The 17,958-nt window shown below is 45.8% G+C and overlaps 1 protein-coding gene across 1 annotated transcript; it reads left to right on the top strand.

Annotated features, from left to right (window-relative positions):
* The first annotated feature begins 1,219 nt into the window (after positions 1–1,219).
* arhgef19 (Rho guanine nucleotide exchange factor (GEF) 19) lies at positions 1,220–17,690 on the top strand. The gene is made up of 16 exons (XM_084679150.1): positions 1,220–1,632; positions 10,328–11,021; positions 11,215–11,703; positions 11,865–11,997; positions 12,094–12,179; positions 12,358–12,614; positions 12,745–12,905; positions 13,223–13,375; positions 13,506–13,635; positions 13,828–13,902; positions 14,065–14,154; positions 14,644–14,807; positions 15,812–15,970; positions 16,104–16,183; positions 16,332–16,436; positions 16,614–17,690. Exons 2-16 carry the CDS (start codon positions 10,349–10,351, stop codon positions 16,769–16,771), a joined length of 2,913 nt encoding a protein of 970 aa, XP_084535276.1. The 5' UTR covers positions 1,220–1,632; positions 10,328–10,348; the 3' UTR covers positions 16,772–17,690.
* The last annotated feature ends 268 nt before the right edge of the window (positions 17,691–17,958 follow it).

Here is a 17,958-nt window from a genome sequence, read left to right as displayed (position 1 = left end):
ACTTTTTGATTGTTTGGATTGCTGAGCGTGCCTCTGCCGTTGTGCCTGGAGGAAGAGTGCGTTAGTACATGTCAGGTAGCAGAGGTATGCAGCTTGGACACCAGGCCCTCTCCAGCACTGTACTCTAATACAGTCTCTGTAGCCGTCCTGGATGATCTCCCCGACATGTAAAACAAGAGGGCAGAATGACTGTACAAGGGAAGAAGAATCCTGCACCTCTGCAACCTTGTGACGCAGAGGTAGAGAAGAGGCCAAATCATCCTGATGTTTATGTGTTTGTTTCCCTCGTATTCATTTAGCTGATGCTTTTATCCAAAGCGACTTATAAACTATGTATGGAATCTACACGGGGTGTGGGACTCGAACCTGTGATACAACGTATGCTCGAGAGGGATTGAAACCCACAGCATACTGGCTAAACGATCATTTTGACTTAAAATGTGCACATTTCTGTTGTCATTTTAACTGCGGGGCATTACTAATGAATGGCTTGATCGAAGGTTAAAAAAAAAATACGGCTTATTGTTTCAGATCTATCAGATCTCAGTGGCTTGTTTTTCGTCTATTTGATACTGTGAGTAGTCTGTGGTGTCATCTCAGGCCAGTTTGTTTGTTGCTCATCAACGCTGAAGCAAGTGTCAGCCCGTGGCAACCTGTTTCCCCTCCTTTCAGGTCTGTTTAGGGAGTAATTAGAGTGATTAAATTGTAGGAGTGAAAGGGAGATGGATTGAATTAAAAGGATAGTTTCAACATGAGTTGGCAGTTCTTTCTTCAAACTGCCAGTTTATGGCTTGCATGCACACAGGCACAGTGCAGCTATTGGCATGTGCACACACTCAGTCACCATACACAAATACACACAGACACACACAGACACATTCTTATTAAACACTGTCCTGAATCCTCACCCACTGAGTCAACCTCCCTTTTCTCCCCCCCCCCCCCCTTTGTGCTTCCTACACACCAGCAGGCTTCTGTTGACACACACAAATCTAACCGCAGCACACACACACACACACAAAGAAGGAACCATTTTTCTTCCAAGTAGATGACTGGTAGCTCATTCTTCTCTCTCTCTCTCTCTCTCTCTCTCTCTCTGTCTCTCTCTATAAGCAGGTGTTGAAATGAAACACTAAATAACTATTAGACAGGAAGAAAAAAAAAGGGAGGGAGGGAGGAGAGACAGGAACGGGGAAAGTGCACTTCCCCAACAGGAGCAATAGGGAAAGAGACAGGGAGAGAGAAAGAGAGAGAGAGAGAGAAAGAGAGAGGGAGAGAGAAATGTGAGCGAGGAAAGGGAGCAGAGAACCTGAAGAGGGATCTGCATTGTAAGTAGCCGGCACAGCCAGCACAGTGTTTCTGCCTCTCTTCTTCTTTTTTTTTTGTTCGCCAAGGAAAAGAAAAGAGGAGACTGGTACGAAGGAGTGTTGGAGCGTCTCGGGACGGTTTTCCTGCCCTGCCGTCCTGTCTGTGGAAGAGTGGAGTTAAAACGCGAGAGAACGGGGAAGAGAAGCCGTGAGGAACTCAAGGCAGTCATGGATGACACAGTGGCTCGACTATCACGCTAGGATGGCTGGGATTTGAACACGGTTGCTGGCGCGGTCCAGCCCACAAGACACTGATACCCATGAGGTACAACATACATCCATACCGTCTGTCTGGGAGTCCCCATCTGTGTTGGTCGCAGGAACAACCCGAATTGTAGTCTAATGAATTGTGTACCAGTTGTCAGTTGTCACCAGATTAGAACTGAGAGTGAAGAACTGGCTGGGGGGGGGGGGGGGGGGGGGGGGGGTTTGGATGTGTGAAAATGGGGATTGTTTTGTTTGGTGATAGAGGTAACAGTTCCTTGTGCTTACTTTAGGAAAGTTGTGTTTGGCTGTGTGTCAGGTGCGCTGTGTCTATCTCAGCATGGTGCATGAAATAGTCTCACTGGTAGAAAGCCCGATCTTAAAGGAGCTTAAAGACTAGTATTGCGTACTTTTAGTTTTAGTATTGGGTAGGTTATTCATGCAACAATAAATTATACTGGAGAAAAAAAAACCTTTAATGGTTAAAGCAGAAAGGAGAAAAGGGAGAACGTTCAATGATGCTTTAGCCAAACACTATTCAAAACATGCAACAAATCACTGCTGGTACAGGACGCAAACTTTCTAACGTTACGCTAATACAAATGCTACTTTCATAACTAATGCAAGTAGAGGCATATCCTCTTAAGCTTGGTCATGACATGAAAATGTATTCCAATACAGCGTTGTTGTTTGAATTGATAATGTTTTGGCATAGCTGGTGAGCCATTTGCGAGCCACGGACCTGACTGTAACAGCTCCAGTGTGAGGCGCTGAGTTGCAGCTAAACGGGGCAAGTAGCAGCATGTCTGGAGTATGTTGGGGGACTGTACATGGCTGAAACTTGGCACAGAGGTGCATAAACTCTCTTTCCAGAGGGACAGTTGAGCTTTGTCGTGCTCTCTCTCACTCCTTTTGCTGCCTTCCTCCGTCCAAGAGCTGGTTTAGTGACCCTAGGCTGTAAACCAAGGAGCGCCCATGTGTTTGTGTGTGTTTGTGTGTGTTTGTGTGTGTTTGTGTTTCTCAGAGGCAGTGTTTCTGCAGGGGGAGGCTTCTCCCTCTCTTACACACAGCCTCTCTTTCGTTCTCTCTCTCTCTCTTTACTTCTCCCTTCTTTCTCTTCTCTCTCTTCCTCTCTGTCTTCCTCTCTCACAACCGCTATAAGTTGTTTGTCAGTTTACTCTGCTGTGTCGTAAGAACTGCTATTGACCTGAGTTGTTTACACTCTCTTATGAAGGACAAACAAACGATGCAATGATGGCATTCAACAGCTAGGCAATATGTGTTCAGTGCTTGAGAGGCTATTACTGGCTCTTAGGCACGCTTTTCCCCCGACCTGTTGGAAGTGGGACATGTCCCCAAAGACTTCTTCTAAGTTTGATGCTTATAGATAATTCATCAGAAATGGTTCTGAGTTGAGAGGGTAAGATAAGGGGACGTAAGTGCAACAATCCCTTGGATTCTCTGTCTGTCTAGACGATGAATAAGGGTGCTGTCATCCGAACAGAATAGTGTGTCTAAGCTTGTGTGTATGCTACTGTGCCTTGAAATGAATTGACGAAGTGCGATATGATAAATCCATTGTGGATACTAGTCACAACACAGGTGGTCTAAATCCACACTTGTTGCACTTTAAGTATTTTGATATGGTAAAGGACTCACCTGAACCATGCTGATTTGTAGACAAGTCTACAAGCAAGTCTTTGGATTTTAACCGTCTGTGATGTCACACCTTGTTGTCTGTCGGATGGCTGAGCCGTGACCTGTCTGGCACAGTCCTCACAGACAACACAACAGCTGGAGGTCAGACAAACAGTGTGTGTGTGCTGTCTCAGATAAAGACTGTAGGTTGGTTCAGCGTAGTGTGTGAAAGATTGAGTCACGTTGTGATTTGGACTACTGTGCATGTGCACTACAAATGTAGTGTAATGTTGCCTTGGTTGAGGGCCTCTTACAAGTAACACGCCTCCGGGAATTTTAAACGGCCACGGGCTCAGTAGTCATCTTAGACAGATAATATCCAGTAGTATTTTATCCAGTTATTACTACTCACATTCTTTCTTTTTGAGTTTTGCCAAAGGTTGATTTCTTGATCTTAAGCTTTTTTGAGTAGTACACTTCAGTCATGGGCTCTTTCTGAGATGTAGAACTAAGTTTAGTAGTGTTATCCTGCCCCTGTACCTTCCAAGATCCCTCTCTCCCCTGTATCTCCCTCTCTCCCCTTCCCCCCCTCTCTCTCTCTCTCTCTCTCTCTCTCTCTCTTTCTCTTGCCCCTCCCTCTCTCTAAATCTGTTATGCTGGAGTCTGGAGCACCTGCCCCATCACCTGTCAGTCACTGCAGACTGTATGTGTACAGTACAGGGATGTACAGGGAGCACTACAGGACAGGACACTACCACACCCTGTCTGTGTTTACCTCTCTCTCTCTCTCTATCTCTCTCTCTCTCTCTCTCTCTCTCTCTCTATCTCTCTCTCTGACCTTGTATGCAAATCGAACTTGCACTCACATACTCCATAGCCTATCCAGCTCTTTCACACACACACACACACACACACACACACACACACACACACACACACACACACACACACACACACACACACTCCCTCAGATTCGGACTGAGGCTGTGCTATTAAAATCAGATCACAAGAGTGACATACTTGCCTATTTTTGCTGGCAGTATGTGAAATGCTTTAACTCAGCGGTCCCCAACCCCCGGGCCGCGGACCGGTACCGGTCCGTGGGTCATTTGGTACCGGTCCGCAGAGAAAGAATAAATAATTACATTATTTCAGTTTTATAAAAAATAAAAATAAATGTATTTTTCATGCACCTTAAATATTTGTTTTTGTGTTGCGTCTTATTTTGAAGGCATGTTTAAATATTACCATAGCGACCAGAGAGTGTTTGGGGCAGAGCTGGGCAGAGCCGCAGAGACATGGACATAATAAGGGCAGAGAGGATTCATGTTATGTTGTTGGCACAATGTTACGAGGCCCCTGCTAATAAAGTTGCATAAGAGTACACAGTGGATTCACGTTTATTATTGTATTTAGAAAATGCCACCGTTTGTATGCCGGTCGTATCATTTTATTTTATGTATTTATGCGCCACGCCTTAAAGGCCAGTCCGTGAAAATATTGCAACATTAAACCGGTCCGTGGCGCAAAAAAGGTTGGGGACCGCTGCTTTAACTGACCCCGTTTCCAAAAACCGAACTACACTCAATTGTGTGTTCAACTCACTGAACAAAGCCACCTGTTAAATGAATGCTCACTGATACGTATTTCATGGAGGTTAACCACTTTCTTTTACTCTCACACCTCGGCCCCAAAAAACAGTGACCTAAATAGTCTATATGTACTAATAGCGGTCTTTGCCTCTGCACGTGGAAAGTCCAGCGTCTTTGTTTGTCTTCTGCCGCTCTTCCACACGGTAATTTCAGAGGAATGACAGGAGACTTGTAATCAAGGGAATGTGGAAAGGAGTCCTGATGGGGGCAGGGTGGTAATGAAGTTGGACATGAACTTGTAACTTAACCCGCTGAAAAAACAGTAGCCTGTATTTTTTTTTCCAGGTGTTTTTCGCGTATTTGTTGGTTTGTTTGTGACTGTGTGTGATTGTATGTGCTACTTGATAGGCTGGGCTATTACATGAACAGTTGACTATGACTGAAAACACCGAAGTTGTTCTGAAATGCTCAACTCTTTTTTTACATCTATAGACCTGCTGTGGATATCCAAAACAAAACCCATCAAACATGATTGAATGTTCTGGTTTGTCTCAGATGTAGTCCTAGGCCACCTCGTGTTTGGGTAACATTTCGATAAATTGCTACAAAATTGTCCTTTATTTCTTTTTCTTTTCTTGTGTGTATTGGAGAGAGTTTGCCCCCCTGTGAAAGTGAGTGTAAAAGCATTAACAGAGGCCAAGCCCCGTGGCTGCGTGAATGAGGCGCTTCTCCGCCTGAGTGGCATGCACATCTGTCTAGGACTGTAGCCTTCAGGCTGTGTCAGACTGGGAACTACCACGGTAGTTCTTTTAATAAGGTGAGTTTCAATTCCTCAGGTTCATGCATAGGCTACAGTTTAAAAGTTGAATGGCCTTTTTTGAAAAGGCACATTAGATAAATATACATATATAAAAGATAATAAATATAGGCTAAACAATTATTCGATTTAAACGATTCACGCGGCTGCTAGCTTGGGAGACAATTATGGAGTTCTTTATCTGTTGTATTGTCGCCAGTTAACTTCCCTCCCATTCACCACTTACTCCTAATGACTGCACACACTTTAGTCTTTATTGCTATGTAGTTTCACCTACGGGCAGAAACACATTTCCGTGAGACCTGCTCCATGGTCAGCGTCAAGGTGTGTTTCTGACATTCGATCAGGTTTCACAACAAGCAAAGCTGGGGATGACTTGTCCATACCTGTCCAGATAACAAACATTAGCAACGACAAGAAAACGATGGCTTGGTTGAAAACAGCAATGGGGATTGAGTGCGAAAACAGGGATGGAGAGAAAGATTTCGAACCGGACGCATAGGAACACAAGAGTTATCAGCAAGTTGTCAAAGTAGGTCATTCTATGAATGTAATACTGAGGTAATCAGGTCTAACAAATCGGATTGACAGTTTGAGGGCAAAGAACCTCAACAAAACCGTTTGAGTCTTCCTAACCAAAAGTTGGAATTTAACACCATAATGTTAACGGTTATTCTTTGGCCTTAGACGTTTTCTCAGACTCATTAGTTAATTAAATCGTTATCATAGATCTAATCATTCTAGAGCCCACTTCAGTGCTTGATAGCCATAAAACTTTCTTTAGACAAGTTTCTGTGTTGGGGAGCTTCGAAATGTTTTCATGTGCGTCCATGCGTCCACTAACACAGTCTGTCTGATTGGCGGGGGTGAGACTGGGGTGGGGGGGGGGGGGGGGGGGGGGGTTGTGAAAAAGACAGGATGCGGGAGTGGGAAGGCAAAGTGCTCCAGTCTTGGCGTTTACATGCGAGATGTTCCCCATTTTTGTGGGCTTTTAAGGACGATTTTCGTTGTTTGTGCTGCCGGTTTCTATTAGCTGCGATGCCGAGCAGCCGGTCACAGGGGTCGTCCGGGGTCACAGGGGTCGTCCGGGGTCACGAGGAGCCTTTCTTACGTCGTGTCGCTTTCAATCAAAGGCAGCTGGCATCACACTGCCCCTCATTCAGGTGCGGTCCACCCAAGGTCTTCCATGTGTCAGGTCTTTGTGAGAGCCTAAGCCAGGTTGTCAGTACGGGCCTGCATGGTGTCTTCGTAGGACACGGCTAGTTGCCCCCGGGGCTTAAAAACAGGATTAGGACCCACTGCATGTGTAAACATTAGTGGGAGGGGGGGTTCTTTCTTCTTGCCTCTGGGAAGCTCACCTGTGTGTACACTGAGCAGAAGGCAGATTCATACAATGGAACTCTTTGACCCACATTCTACCACGGCCGTAATGAAAACACAGATATCCTCTTTCCACACGCTTTAAGACGGATAGACCCCCTGTCTCCTGGGATGCTGAGATGTGCTCTTAGAGAGTGTTCCTTCAGCTGTTTGCTGTTATTCTCTTATTTGGCAACATGTACTGAACTTATCATCTCTCCTCATACACAGGATGGCATTTTTGATCTGTGTCACCTTAGTGTCATACACGGTATACTGCTCTTATATTTACAACAACCTCAGTCGTTCTTCAAACGTGTCTAGAATAGTTTGTGTGTAGTGGATCTTAAGCGCATCTCTGCAGAAAGACTGGGTTGTCTTTCTGATGTAACCCAGTGGGCCTGAGAGAGCAGTGTGACCCAGTGAGTCTGAGAGAGCAGTGTGACCCAGTGAGTCTGAGAGAGCAGTGTGACCCAGTGAGCCTGAGAGAGCAGTGTGACCAGTGAGTCTGAGAGAGCAGTGTGACCAGTGAGTCTGAGAGAGCAGTGTGACCCAGTGAGCCTGAGAGAGCAGTGTGACCCAGTGAGCCTGAGAGAGCAGTCCTCCTGTCTGCCTCAGGACAATTAGTACTCCTCTGCGACAGAGCATCATGGCTGCCTCACACACACACAGGACCTAGTCGCACCTCCCTGCCAGGCCTCTGCACTCCGTCTGCTCAAACACACACACTTACACACACACATTCATGCACACACAAACACACAGATTCATACACACACATACATGCACATATGCACGCACGCACATACTCACAAACACACGTGCACACACACACACACACAAAGACTTATTAGACAGAGACAAGATGGGCAGACAAGGGAGGGGATATAAGCCACTGTTTTAAACAGGCTTTCTTTTTCCAATGTTATGATCTACCCGCGGAGGCGTGAAAGGTTTAGACCGGATTTAGTGGCTGTTGAAAAGAATGAAGTTCTGACACTGGACTGAGAGACAAAGTATGGTCCTAGAATGAGTTTACATTTAGTCATTCAGCAGACGCTCTTACCCAGAGCGACTTACAGTAAGTACAGGGACATTCCCCTCGAGGCAAGTAGGGTGAAGTGCCTTGCCAAAGGACTCAACGTCATTCGCACGGCCAGGAATTGAACCGGCAACCTTCTGATTAATAACCCTAACCGCTAAGCCATCTGACCCCCCACCTGACTGTGTCATGAGCATACTCATGACACAGTCGTTAACAATTAAACAATATCATTATGAGGGAAGTCACATGATGCATTTGCCTACTGCATGACGTTTGCACCAAAGTGCCAAGCCACTTTTTAGTGTCCAACTGTAATAGTTTCAAAGCTTTTCATGAAGCTAAATCAGCACTGAGGTCATGTTCATGTGAGCAAGCCATCTATTCTATTAAGGGATTAAGATGCACATCAATGTTGAATACCCTTTAATCATATGGTACTGTAACTGCCATAGAAGCAATGCCAAGGTGCTACTCATTAACTAACTATGTAGACATTCTGTCTAACAGAGGCCTTCAAAGATTACAGGGAGAACCTCATAAAGCAAAGTCCATAACACTCACAAATAACAGCTTATGATAAGGCAAATTATAAACCCTTTGAATACGCAGCGTTGTGACAATGATATCTGTGCATGGAATTCACACCCCTGCTGTTTTATAGTGCACCTTATACGCCTAGAAAAGACATTAAACATGAGATGGGAGTAGAAACCACATTACTCGTTCCTTTATTAACAAACTGCATACAAGATTCCACGTCCGCTAGAAAGGGGGGCGTTACCGGGAACCAGAAGGGACAAACAGAACACCAATACACAACACCTGCCTCATATGAATGTAAGTGCGTGGATTTTTTGCAGATTAAAATGTTGCTTGTTACAAACACAGGGAGTCATCCTGAGTTATTTAACTTATCCTACTGGAATTGCTGTAGGCCTATGTGCTGAAATCAATTCAATACAAACCAACTGTGTGAATGTCAACCACATTTATCTGAAGTATATATTGTTTGCCGGCTCTACTTTGCCTGTAACAGGTGAGTTCTAATATCTATAGAGTAGAATATAGAGTTAAGGTGAGGGAGGTGGCTGAACGGTGAGGGAGTCGGGCTAGTAATCTGAAGGCTGCCATATCAATTCCCGGCGTTTGTGTCCTTGCCTCGGGGGAATGTCCCTGTACTTACTGTAAGTCGCTCTGGATAAGAGCGCCTGCTAAATGAGTAAATGTAAATGTAATAGGCATTGTATCACAACTGTATGTGCATAGAAGTAGTTAGACGTTCCCACACCCTCTCAGGTGTCCTGTGCTGCAGACTGGTTAGCGGTTAACTGCGGCATGTTCGTGTTAACTGAGTGGTGATTCTAGTGCAAAATATTGGAAAAAGGAAAATGGGTAGCTGTGTAGACAAAATGGACAGGAAAACAGTTGGGCAGACAAGCAGACAGACAGACAGGCAAGCAGACAGACAGACAGACAGATAGGCAAGCAGACAGACAGACTTCTCTGTCCTGTCAGTGTCTGTGCTGTATCTGCTGTGTGACATAGAGAGCTCTGGCCAGGCCCAGCATGCCATCTGCACATGAAGATGAAGGGGTTGTGTGTGTGTGTGTGTGGGTGTGTGTGGGTGTGTGTGTGTGATGAGGGGATAAGTACAGGGGCTAAGAACAGTGTGTGAAGCAGCCTCTAATTAAGAGCAGGAAGACACGGATCAACAGCCACATAGGCCAGACTTAGAGGCCTGTGTGTGTGTGTGTGTGTGTGTGTGTGTATGAAGGTGAGTGTGTGTATGAAGGTGAGTGAGTTAGAGGGAAGCACATCCTGCACGTGTCAGAATATCAGCACTCAGTATATAAACTCAGTTTCAGGGTGTTTATATAATCAATGCATGGCTACTCTGAGTTTAGCCACCTTGTAGTGAGTCCAGATGGATGGATTTCAACAGGCTATATATCCTGTGAGACACAGATATGATGGACAGGTATTATTGGAAACGTACCGTAAGTAGTGTACAGTGAAAGAACAGTACAAGCTCCAGGACAGATCCAGAAGGCCTGACAGACACTGGAACACTCTGGCCACTGCTGTGTCACACTTGATTCACTCCAGGGAACCCTCTGGCGACATGACAAGTCAGACGTCGCCAACTGTTCAATATGGTTTTGTTGCTGGTATGGTTTTCTGAAGGCATGGCCAACTTTTTAGGCGTTCCCTGGTCCAAGTTTGTCGTTCTCCGTACTTTTTTCAGTGTGATCAAATATATTCATTTCATTCTCCTCCTCCTCTCTTCTCTCTTCCTGCTCCTCAGCTTCCATGCGTTCTCTCAGCCATGCTCCCCGGGTATGGATTCTCCCCTCTCCCTGACTTCCAGCCTCACCTCCACGCCTTCCGCTGCCGAGGAGAGAGCCCCAGCATGTGGATCCCCGGCTCAGGCGAGACCCAGGCTCTGAGCGAGGCCCGGGATGACAGGCCCCTCCTTAGGCCATGCCACCACAAGCACGTTGCCGTGTGCCAGCAAGAAACGCTGGCGTTTATCGAGCTACAGCCTCCAGTGACGCCCAAAATCAACGGACAGGCTTCCCCCAAGTCCAGCCTTCTGGACACGAAGCATAGCCCGTTCTCTCTGGACAGCCTCAACAACACAGTCAACGGGGCCCAAAACAGAAACCAGAGAAACAAGCCAGATCGAGACACTGGAACAGACCTGAGCTTCGACGCCCAGTCCCTAGGGGGCGACGATGAGTTAGAAGCCCAGAACAACGCGAGAACGGATTCCTCAAAGGAGAAGCCCCTGGCGGTTTCCACCGTGTGCCGTCCCCTCTATGCTGCCCTCAGCCTCCCCCTGACTCTCCCTCTGTCCTCCCTGTACAGAGACAGGGATTCCTGGGACTCTCAGCTGCCTGGCTCCCCACCTTCCCCAGAGGGCCCAGGGTTCCAGAGCCCAGACACCTGTCAGCCCCAGAGACGGACGTCGCAGGGCTCCCTCAAAGAGAAGTCGATCCGTAAGTGCAGAGTCCAAAGCGACACTCGACTTGATCAGCATGCGATATGGATCTCTTTGTCAACACGTGCAAATCACTTTGTCAGCGAGTTAAAAGTGTGAGCGAATGAGCTAGGACACATATTGCACTCCATCTAGTAGCCAAGTTACTATAGTTATAGTTCTGCTATAGTGTTGTTTATGTCTTGTTCCAGGGCGTAAAATGCGAGTGTACTCCCCAGACAGCCTGAGCGACGAGTCTCTTAACAGCCCCGTCCTGGACACTGACTACCTTTTCCCAGGATCCTTTGCGTCCTTCCTGGAGGAGGACCCAGAGGGCGGGACTTTCCTGGAGGAGTCAACGAGTCCCTTGTCAACAGAGGCTGTGGACCACCAAACGTCAAACTGCCCAAAGACTCTACTGTTACCCACAGAGCCACTGCAGCTGTCTGAAGACTCCATACCAGGGATCAGAGAGGACGGCGGAGCTGCAGAGACATCGCTCGCCACCAGGGGGAGCTCCTCGACTCGTGCCCGCTCGACAGACCATGAGCGGCGGCGGTTCTCAGCCTCGGAGCTTATCTCCAGACTGCAGCTGTCCCAGAGGAAGAACTCCTTCACCCTGAAGCTTGGGAAGTCCCTCTCGGCTCGCGTGGCCTCCAGAGAGCGGCAGAATCCCAACAGCCTCAGCCCTAACCCTGACTGTGAGTAGCCGTATCAAGGAACACCATCACCGATGGTTACTGCTTGCCGTTTTGTCTGACCTGTGCAGAAATCTAATCGACCAAAAACAGAATTTATATAAATAAATAAACACTTTTTTTCTGCTTCTCTCCCCGTTAACTGCTGCCTTCCTGCTCTGCAGGTAAGTCCACCTCCAGGCACCGCTGCTCAGGGGGCTCCTGTGACAGCGCCCCCCACAGCCCTGTAGGACCCGCCCCACCTCTGCCCCCCACAGACAGCAACATGACGCTGCATCGATGGAGCACCAAACTCAGGTGATCGAGAGCCAATCGAGACGGAGTGTCCCACATTCCAATTGGAATGTGTGTTTCATCGGACGTACGTTAACCTCTCGTACGTGTTCTCCGCAGCATGAGGAAGAAGTCGGCGGAGGAGGACTGGTGCTCTCCTCCCACTCTCAGCAGTTCCAACCGCCTGTCGCGATTTCTTCCCAGCTGTGAGTGTTACTATGGTGTTACTCTGCTTGACTGGCATGGCAATAGTGTATATCATGAGGAAGTTTAATTTGGCCGAGACAGTTGAATTACTTCTTGCCTTTGATTAAAGTAGCCTCTTCCTTTCAACCTACATTCGTTCCTCTCCTCCTCTCTCCGTTCACATACTGCCTCTCTCAGCCATTCTGTACCAGGAGTACAGCGACGTCGCCATCAACAGAGAGATCCAGAGGCAACAGGGGGCGGAGCCAGGCACGGAGGAGGAGGGGCCGAGAGAGGAGGAGTCAGGTGACACCCCGTCTCCGTCCAATCTGTCTCCATCCAGCTCCTTCCGCTCCTCGCGCGGCTCCGCCTTCTCCCTGTGGCAAGACATCCCCGACGTCCGGACCAGCGGCCAGCTGGACAACTTCAGCAACGAGGAGTGCAAGCTGCAGGAGGTGAACCTGAACGCAGCACAGCGTCCCATTCCTCACTCACTTCTGTAGGTTTGAAATTCATGCCAACAAGGTTTTTTTTGTCTTGTTTATTTGTTTGTTTGTTTATCAACGTCCTTCGTGACGACGGCAGGCCAAGTTTGAGCTGGTGACGTCGGAGGCGTCGTACATCCGCAGCCTGACCATCGCTGTGGACCACTTCATGCAGTCCCAGGAGCTGGGGGAATGTCTTGGGGTACAGGACAGACAGTGGCTCTTCTCCAAGCTCCCTGAGGTCAAGGACGTCAGCGAGAGGTACAGGCAGACCTCTCTACCCCCCCCCCTCCCCCCAGTCTCCTTACCCATGTCTCACCCATGTCTCACTTCTATCTATTCCATCCGGGGGAGGTTTCGTTGTACGTGAATATTTTTTGAAAACGGCAAATCTGTCCCCCCCACTTTTGATTAAGAACATTTTTAATGGCTGCATCCTCGATCAACGAGAGAGGACCCACCCCGGTTTGAAAACAAACGTACACCACTGCTTCCATCACATCTTTTTTCACTAATCATTGAGCTTGGTTTAAATCTTTCCCCCTCTCTCTCTCTCTGAATCTCTCTTTAACGTTAAGGTTCCTGCAAGACCTGGAGCACAGGCTGGAGGAGGACATACTGCGTTTTGACGTGTGTGACATCGTGTTCGCCCACTGTCCAGCCCTGCGCCGGGTCTACCTCCCCTACGTCACCAACCAGGCCTACCAGGAACAGACCTACCAGCGGCTGCTGTGAGCAACTCTTACTTTGCGTGTGTTTTCCACTCGGGCTTGTTTCAAACTGAATGTGAAGATAACGGCAATGATGAGGTTTGTGTGACTAAAATGAAACCCCTGAATGGCAGCCATTTTCTCCACTCAGGCAGGAGAATGCACGCTTCCCTGGTATTCTGGCTCGTTTGGAGGAAGACCCCATCTGCCAGCGTCTTCCTCTCACCTCCTTCCTCATCCTGCCCTTTCAGCGGATAACGCGGCTCAAGATGCTGGTGGAGGTACAGGACCGATCGCGTGCAAGGGATAGCGGACAGCACATAGTTTTCCAACCGAGTGACTTTTCCAAAAGAACTCGACTCAACAGAAACTCTTTGCTGTTCAAGAGTTGACATTAGCACTGTGTGACAGAAAGACAAGGAGCTTTTCAGTTTTGTCTCGATGTTTTAGTTTGTTCCACGGTTGTTTTCTAGAACATTCTGAAGAGGACAACGCCAGGCTCTCGCGATGAGGACACAGCCACCAAGGCTTTCAATGAACTGAAAAAGGTAGCCCTGTTCCTGCCAACAACAAGCTCACACAGGCTCAGAGATAGACACAAGCTCAAACAGCGGATATCACTGGTGCTGTCTTTGAAGAGGCATAAACAAAGGCCGTCTTTCTTTCAATGTCAAATGTGTGACACAGATGCTGTAACTGTATTTTCATAGATCATTAAGGAATGTAACTCCAGCGTGCAGTCAATGAAGAGGATGGAGGAGCTAATTCACCTCAATAAGAAAATCAACTTTGAGGGCAAGGTACATAAACCTAGTATAATCTCTTAAATGTCCCATTTTAAATCACAATAATAAAAGTCAAGGATATAAAATACTTACAATGTTATCTGCTATGAGTGGCTAAACAAATATACCCTACAATGACTGGCACAAATCGCTCTCTCATTAAGCCCCCAATCTCTGCCCTCTCTCTCTCTCTGCCTTCTCTCTCTCTCTCGGCCCTCTCTCTCGGCCCTCTCTCTCTCTGCCCTCTCTCTCTTTCTCTACCCTCTCTCTCTCTTTCTCTACCCTCTCTCTCTCTTTCTCTACCCTCTCTCTCTCTCTATGCCCTCTCTCTCTACCCTCTCTCTCTCTGCCCTCTCTCTCTTTCTCTACCCTCTCTCTCTCTTTCTCTACCCTCTCTCTCTCTGCCCTCTCTCTCTCTTTCTTTACCCTCTCTCTCTGCATTCTCTCTCTCTCTGCCCTCTCTCTCTCTACCCTCTCTCTCTCTGCTCTCTCTTTCTACATCAGATCTTCCCTCTGATCTCTCAGTCTCGCTGGCTGGTGAAGCACGGTGAACTGCTGGAGGTGGACACACAGACTATGAGCATTTCCGGGTCAAAGTTCAAGTTGCCCACTAAACCTGTGTACCTGCACTTGTTCAACGATTGTCTTCTGTTGTCCAGGAGGAAAGAGTGAGTACTTACAACCACACAGTTCAAGTAGAAAATGAATAGTGAGTTCGAGGGGCCATCTATCTTAAGGCCCTGTAGTGGATAACAATATGAGTCCAGTATAATGTTTATATTACATAAAGCTCAAAAACGATTTAGCGCTCAAATTCATGCTTAAACATGTTACGGTGTCTATTTACACTCAGATCAAAATTATACTAGGAGCTAGGTTGGGGCTAAGTATGGAAGGAAATCAGTGACATAATGTTTTTAAATGTTTTAAGTCATTGAATACTTACTATTGAAATTTAAACACCACCGAATTTGTTGGTTTTGAATTCACCTCTTTAAAATTTTAAAAATAATTAATTTAAATGTAAAGAAAAATCTGATCCCAAAATTCAAGGTTCGGAAATTTAGGTTGCTCAAATTCAAATGGTGAAATTCAGATCCCAAAAAAGTGGGATTTTCTTTGGCCTCCAGGGAAATATGTTCCCCCTGTGTTCTCAATGTAAAAGACTTACGTATAGATAAAACTTGTTATACATAATGATCACAGTAACATACCTACATCACCAGCATCACTCGAATTTCACCATTCGAATTTGAGCAGCCTGAATTTTGTTCAATTTGAATTTCTGAAGCTTGATTTTTTTATTGAATTTTGACAATCTGAATGTTACTGTTTGAATTTGAGCAACCTGAATTTCTGAAACTTGAATTTTCAGATCAGAATTTTTTCAGATTTAAATAAATTCCTATTTCAATTTTAAAGAGGTGAATCCAAACCAACAAATTTGGTAGTGTTTAAATTTCAAAATTAAGTATTCAATGCCTTTCAAAACATGATGTCACTGATTTGCTTCCATAGTCTGGCACCACAAATATAATCTAATTCTGTGGGAACACTGGAAGGTCTTACACTATTTAATAAGTATAGTCTAAAGGTTGTGCGTGACACAGCATGGTTTGAATGTGAACCCAGTAAACTGGAGTAAATCCCGCTGTCCTCTCCCTGTTTGCAGCACCTGGAAGTTCATGGTGTTTGTGCATGCGAAGATCGGGGAGTTGAAGGTGAAGGACCTCGGTCAGAAGCTTCACGGCCTCTCAGGGTTCATATTTTACCTCCAGCTTTGTGAAGGCCAGCAGCTCAAACACCAGATCCTGCTCAAGGCCCACACAGAGTGAGACTAATATTCAGTTCCCGCTGAATACATCTCACCCTACATCGTCATTTGAATTCCCAGTGTCAGTGTAGGTGATAGACCAGTGCAGTAGTCAGTAGTTCACAACCAGTGATGTTTTGTGTCCATACAGGAGTGGCAAACAGAGATGGATCACAGCAATGTTACGATCTGATCCGTTGGAGGACATTGAACAAGCCAGCATCAACGATGGTGTGTTAGAAGTTAGCATAAATAGTTAGCATAAATGTACCATTACATTTCAGTTCTCAACGATACTATTGTACATTAACACTGAGGATTATGTTGAGTTAAAGTCTTGAAAATCACATTTTCTCTCTTTTGTATGGTATGGACTCAGATCTTTCGCAGGTTCAGTGCATAAGGAGCTACCAAGCCCAGGAGCACGATGAGCTAACGTTGGAGAAAGCGGATATTCTTCAAGCAAAGACAATTACAAGTGACGGTAAGACTCAGATTCAATCCTAACAAACGATGGAAATACTTTAAAATCTGAACTTTAAAGGGGAAAATCCAGCAAACAAGAAAAAACATGACCTATTGTTACTCATCCTGAAATGCGTACATGATACAGAACGCCAGAGCTCAGGGTGGGCGTTATAGTTTGAACCTGTATCCGCAGGTTGGGTGGAGGGCATTCGACTGTCTGATGGAGAGCGGGGCTGGTTCCCCAAAACCTATGTTGAGGAGATCACGAGTCGAAGCGCACGTCTCCGCAACCTCCGCGAGAACATCCGCGTCAAATGTGTCACCCAGAAGCTGGAGGACGAGCTCTTTTAAACAGCCACCTTTAATTCACTCGATACACTCAGAATGTCAAACTGTAAACTGTAAACTTTCACGGTTATCCAGCTCAAGTATTTTTCTAGAACTGCTTCATGTCATTGAAACGATATTGAGTTTTATAAGTGGTGGAAGTGGGAGTTTTGATTTAGTGTCAGCAGGTGCTAACAAGGTGTTTACCGAAATACTGGCTCGTCTTAAACATACTGTAAGCAATAGGGCTGGTTAGCGGCCGTTTTCTTTCATGCTTGCTATGACTGCATTCAACACCACAGCATCACGCCAATGTTATTAGAGACCAAATCTTAAAAGTGTATGATTTGATTTACCCATTGAATTACTGTCCTGTGCAAAGGCTTGCACTATTGACCAACCACTTCCATCTACACAGATGTTCACAATTCCAGTGGCACATTTACTGTTCTTCGATATATATTTTTTGTTGTATTACGGAGTTGTAGTACTAATTTAAGTCCTTCCTGTTGAAGCTCCTATAGCTGGTTATTCTCTATGGAGATATAATGATGTAAATGTCATATTGTAGATGTACTTACCTGTTGAAATGAATAGTATAACACTTAATTCACTATATTGAATTGTAATTTATATAAGCCAAGGTCTGCCAAAAAATATTCCCTATTCTTTAAAATAAGCCTTTAATAAACTGACAGTGTGATGAACAATGTGGATAGCTGAAGGCTAAGGGAGGCAATACACTGGGATCCAGTGGATCCCAGACATGGATTAAGACTAGTCCTAAAGTAAGAGAACAATTCAATTAAGATGTCCATTGAAAAATATGTTGGTCTAGGACTACGGGTTAATCTATGTCTGGGAACCTGGGTCTGGGTGTTTAACTGGATGTAAGCACAAGGATGTACATGTCTAACCCTTCAAATAAATGAAAATACTTCAATCTGTGTTGTGAATGCCAGCTTGGAAGATTTTGATAGCGTACTTTACCATTTGTGGCCATGGCCGTACAAATATTTGTTTATGAAAAATATTTTATTCAATCTGTATTAGAAAGGAAAGTTGTAACAAAAGACAACTTAAAATATCACTACATGATTAACTCACAGGTCTAATTCTAAAATTCAGAATAATACACTGTTATACTTTCCTTTGTATGACACATCCTGTCTACGGCTTTACAGCAACCTCTTCTTTTTGAAGTACCACTA

This window comes from Hypomesus nipponensis, chromosome 18 (genome assembly GCF_054491055.1).
Source record: "Hypomesus nipponensis isolate SF chromosome 18, ASM5449105v1, whole genome shotgun sequence".
Taxonomy (NCBI): domain Eukaryota; kingdom Metazoa; phylum Chordata; class Actinopteri; order Osmeriformes; family Osmeridae; genus Hypomesus; species Hypomesus nipponensis.
The sequence above is the reverse complement of the archived record's forward strand: the minus strand, read 5'-3'. Positions and strand labels throughout refer to the sequence as shown.

Coding starts and splice junctions, on each gene's coding strand:
- arhgef19 (XM_084679150.1), top strand. CDS start 10,349: ATGCTCCCCGGGTATGGATTCTCCCCTCTCCCTGACTTCCAGCCTCAC. Junction 12,180..12,357: donor GTCGCGATTTCTTCCCAGCT/GTGAGTGTTACT, acceptor TGCCTCTCTCAG/CCATTCTGTACCAGGAGTAC. Junction 13,903..14,064: donor CTTTCAATGAACTGAAAAAG/GTAGCCCTGTTC, acceptor GTATTTTCATAG/ATCATTAAGGAATGTAACTC.